Here is a 4,155-nt window from a genome sequence, read left to right as displayed (position 1 = left end):
CATACCAGTTTATCAAATAGCCATATTCTTTTACTCCAGTCTTTTCCGAATTTTCTTTTACCTATACTCCACACCTGCCCCGTTATTCTTGCCGCTCTTCTTACTCTGTCCTTTACATGCTCTTTCTGCTCTCCATTTCTCATAATTGTGTATCCCAAATACTTGAAACTTTTTACTTCCTCTATTTCTTCCCCTTTCCATACCCATTTAGTTTTTTTCCATCTTCCTCCCCCCTTTCTACACCTCATTATCTTTGTTTTCTTTACATTCACTTCCAATCCCTTTTCCTTTACATATTCTTCCATGCTTTTAATCATTCCTTTCATGCCTGCCTCATTTTCTGCCAGTAGCGCAATGTCATCCGCATACGCCAGCGAGTAAACTCTCCTGTCTTTTATTCTTATACCCCCCATCCTCCTTTTTCTAATTCTTCATCTATGTCTGCCAACAAGAGTGTGAACAGGCTAGGACTAAGCGGACAACCCTGTCTTACTCCTTTTGTCGTCCAGAAACTTTTCCCTTCTTTATCCTTCACCTTTACTTTATTCACCGTTTCCTCTAGTATTTCTTCACACCTTCTTATCAATCCCTCCCTTACCCCTCTTTTCTTCATTGTTTCCACCAATTTTCTCCTGTCTACAGAGTCAAAAGCCGCTTTCATATCTATAAACACAATTACCATTTTTCCTTCCTTTTCTTCTATCTTTTTATTTAACAAATAATTTAACACATATATTTGATCTACTGTCCCCATGTCTCTTCTAAAACCGGCCTGACTCTGCGGTAATATTTCTTTTTCTTCTATTTCCTTTCTTAGTCTTTCTGCTAACATAGATGCATACACTTTGTACGCAGTCTGTGTTAACGTTATCCCTCTATACTCTTCTACTTTTTCCCCTTTTCCTCTTTTTAACACCGGAACTATCACACCTTCTCTCCATTCATCCGGCATCCCCTCCCCCCTCCATACCCTCTTGCACGTTTCCCATAATTTCTCTTTTACTTCCCCCCCACCCCATTTCCATATTTCATTTTCTAAACCATCACTTCCTGCAGCTTTTCCTTTTTTCAACTTTCTTATTACATTTTCAAATTTTTCTCTATTTATATCTTCCTCATTGTCTTCTATTCTCTTTCCTCCTAATTCTTCTCTTACTCTCCATTCCACTCCTCCTAACATTTCCTTAAAATATCCATCCCACTCTTCAATCTTTATTTTTTCCTCCACTTCCTTCCTTTTTTTTCTTCCCTTGTTTACTACTTTTCATACTTCTCCCTCTGTTCTAATCTTTTCTATTTCTTTCTCCCATCTCACCTTTTCTTGCAATTTTTTCTCCTCACATAGCTTTTTATATTCTCTTTTCTTCTTTTTGTAATTCTCCTCACTCCCTTCTCCCTTCCTCCAATTTAACATTTCTTCTTTTACTTCACCTTTTTTCTTTTTACAATCCTCATTCCACCATCTCTCTTTTGGTTTTTCCCCCTCCTCTTTTTTCATTTCCTTTTTAACTACTTTCTTTGTTTTCTCCAGTTCCTTACTAAAACTTCTCCAATTTTCCTCCGTATTGTTTTCTTTCTCTCTTTTTTCTTTATATTTTTCCCTGAACATTTTCCTCTCCTTCTCACTCCAAGCCAGTCTCGTGCTCTTTTTTATACCATCTTTACATCTTCTCCTCTTTTCTCCCTCCCTTTTTATCGTCACTATTAAAGGTAAGTGGTCTGAGTCCACTTCTTCCCCCACCTTCATTTCTACTATTTCTCCTTTTGATTCCACATTACTGATCACATAATCTCAGGGGGGCGAAACTGAGTCTTATAAAAAGTGGGGACCGATTTTCAGCGCCTCTATCGCTGTCCCCGGAAATCACAAACTAAACGCGATGACGTACGATGGCGCGCGGAGTTCAAATTAATATGCCTGGGCGCGCGCGCGCATATGCTTTTTCTATACAGTTCCATATTACGATATAAATATTTATTTCATTTATAATTATAGAAACATTAAAAATGATATAAAATAACAATATGTAATATTTATTTCATTATAAAAATTGTAAGTACAAATTAATATACAAAGAATATAAACAAGAAGAACACTATAACTATATCCACTGGAATATAATCGTAAATAAGTTGCTTTGCGGCTGGCAGTCTTCTTACTCTTTTACTAGCTTCTAATATGAAACTTTGTAGTTTATTTTTTAATATTGTCCATCCGGGAACTGGCTCTTTCCACGCACTTGCAACTAAAGTAAATATGTACGAGTTAGTCACATACAACACTTATGTCTCTATATAGTAATTATATATAAACTTAATGTAACTTAAATAAAATAAATTAAATTAAATTACTTAAATAAAAAATTATATGTAATATAAACTCACTCATTATTGAATGTGTAATTTGCATGATGTAATATTTCTTGCGTCTTTGAATTTAAAGTAGCGTCTTCCAACGTGTCAATCAGATTGAGAAATGTCTTTAGGTCCGCTGATGCTGGGTAGATAATCTTGTCGACATCATGAAATACTGGGCTGCGTTCAGAAACTTCCCCGGGTAAGTAAATGTTACCCAAATTATATATTTGAGTGCTTGTTTCCTATGTTGTTTCCGGTATTTCTGAACAAATTTGGGTAACATTTACTTACCCGGGAAAGTTTCTGAACGCAGCCTTGAATTAACATTATCACTGGAAACTTGAATCAACGCCTGAAAGAACAAATGTCATAAGTAACAATATTAATATTGAAACGTTTGATCGTAATAATCCCAAACAGTTACCACACGTCCAAATGTTCGTTATTTTAATTTATAAATTGCAACACATTTTCCCGCCCCACTTAACAGACTACGGACTGTCGAATATATAAGATTTCGATTAATGCTATATAACTTCTGAACAAGTAAAAGCTGTTTAGCGCAGCCAGTCTACTACAAATAACAAGCGTGTAAATCTTTAATACCCGGTGTGGTTTAAAAATGTGCTGCAAGACTGTGCAGGACATAAAAAACTAGCGACATATAAAGTTTTTTTTTTTTGAGGAAAAAATCATTGTGTACCGCTAGTTTCAAAGTCACCAACAGTCACCAACGCATCATTCACACACTCACTCATACATAACAATATTGTACAAAATTTAACACATTGCTTAAAAGAAACACACTTACGTAGAAAACATTACAATAAAAATTAAATACATGAACGCACATACATATACAAGTACAAACACATTAATTAACCATACAACAAATATCCAAAGTAACATAAGTAACAATAAGAATGTAATATAAAATTTTAATAATCTAAGCATTCAAATAAACATTCGAAGACAATTACTCAACCGTGTATCATCGTTGTTCTCCGATGATACACCTGTGGTTAGAGCAAAATGTCTCACTATTCACACACCTGAAGTTCTTCTCAGATGCAACATGTCCTGCTTTCGCTAAGACGTTGCATCTTTCCTTCAACATTATTTAAAACCTGAAGGCATATCTTCTTATGTCCTCATAGGTCATAAAGAAAATATGACTTCTTCAGGTAATAATGTGAAGTAGAAGAGTTCTACCTATCTGTTATCTAACTAAAACATTCATACTTTGCACTCGATACACACTTATAAAATATTCACTCAATACACACACGCAAAATATAAATGATATACTTACAAAATATATTTACACATATTTACATTCTATACATACAAAATACAATAACAAAAATAATATATATTATTTACACATTTTTACTGGAACGTTTAGAATTTTGAAACATGCGTTTTCTTTGTAACTTTAAATTTTTAGAAGAATCTTGAAAAAATTTATTGCGCAAATTTCTAACTTTATTAATGTTGTTAAGAATGTCGGAATCTCTACAATCTTCGGAAGTACTTGTTACGTCCTGTAACTCCACATCTCCTTTTTCCGACACATGGTAGAATAAGTAGATAGTAAAAGGTATACCGAATGTATTGGGACCAAAGGAGACGGTTCTAAGTTTCCAGAAAAAATAATTCTAACTGACGGAATATCCTGAATCGCCAGATGTATAAAATAAAAGAAGGAACCAAAAACAATTGTGCAACAGATGTGGAATATAAAAAAATCGAAACGAAAGGATTTGTCAAAATATTCATAAAACATTAATAGCTCGG

The 4,155-nt window shown here is 34.2% G+C and overlaps 1 protein-coding gene and 1 long non-coding RNA gene across 3 annotated transcripts; both read right to left on the bottom strand.

Moving 5' to 3' along the window:
* Positions 1-1,264: 1,264 nt before the first annotated feature.
* Positions 1,265-1,747, bottom strand: LOC139110543 (uncharacterized). The gene has a single exon (XM_070670375.1). It carries the CDS (start codon positions 1,745-1,747, stop codon positions 1,265-1,267), a length of 483 nt encoding a protein of 160 aa, XP_070526476.1.
* A 266-nt stretch (positions 1,748-2,013) lies between these two features.
* Positions 2,014-2,719, bottom strand: LOC139110663 (uncharacterized). Of its 2 annotated transcripts, XR_011547028.1 has the most exons (3): positions 2,650-2,719; positions 2,386-2,535; positions 2,014-2,246 (listed from the first exon to the last, which is right to left on the bottom strand). It is a non-coding gene; the product is annotated as an uncharacterized lncRNA (long non-coding RNA). The 2 variants fall into 2 exon arrangements; XR_011547027.1 differs by lacking the exon at positions 2,650-2,719 and having other exon boundaries at positions 2,386-2,635.
* Between the last annotated feature and the right edge of the window lie 1,436 nt (positions 2,720-4,155).

The sequence above is a fragment of the Cardiocondyla obscurior genome, linkage group LG21, assembly GCF_019399895.1.
Source record: "Cardiocondyla obscurior isolate alpha-2009 linkage group LG21, Cobs3.1, whole genome shotgun sequence".
Taxonomy (NCBI): Eukaryota; Metazoa; Arthropoda; class Insecta; order Hymenoptera; family Formicidae; genus Cardiocondyla; species Cardiocondyla obscurior.
The sequence above is the reverse complement of the archived record's forward strand: the minus strand, read 5'-3'. Positions and strand labels throughout refer to the sequence as shown.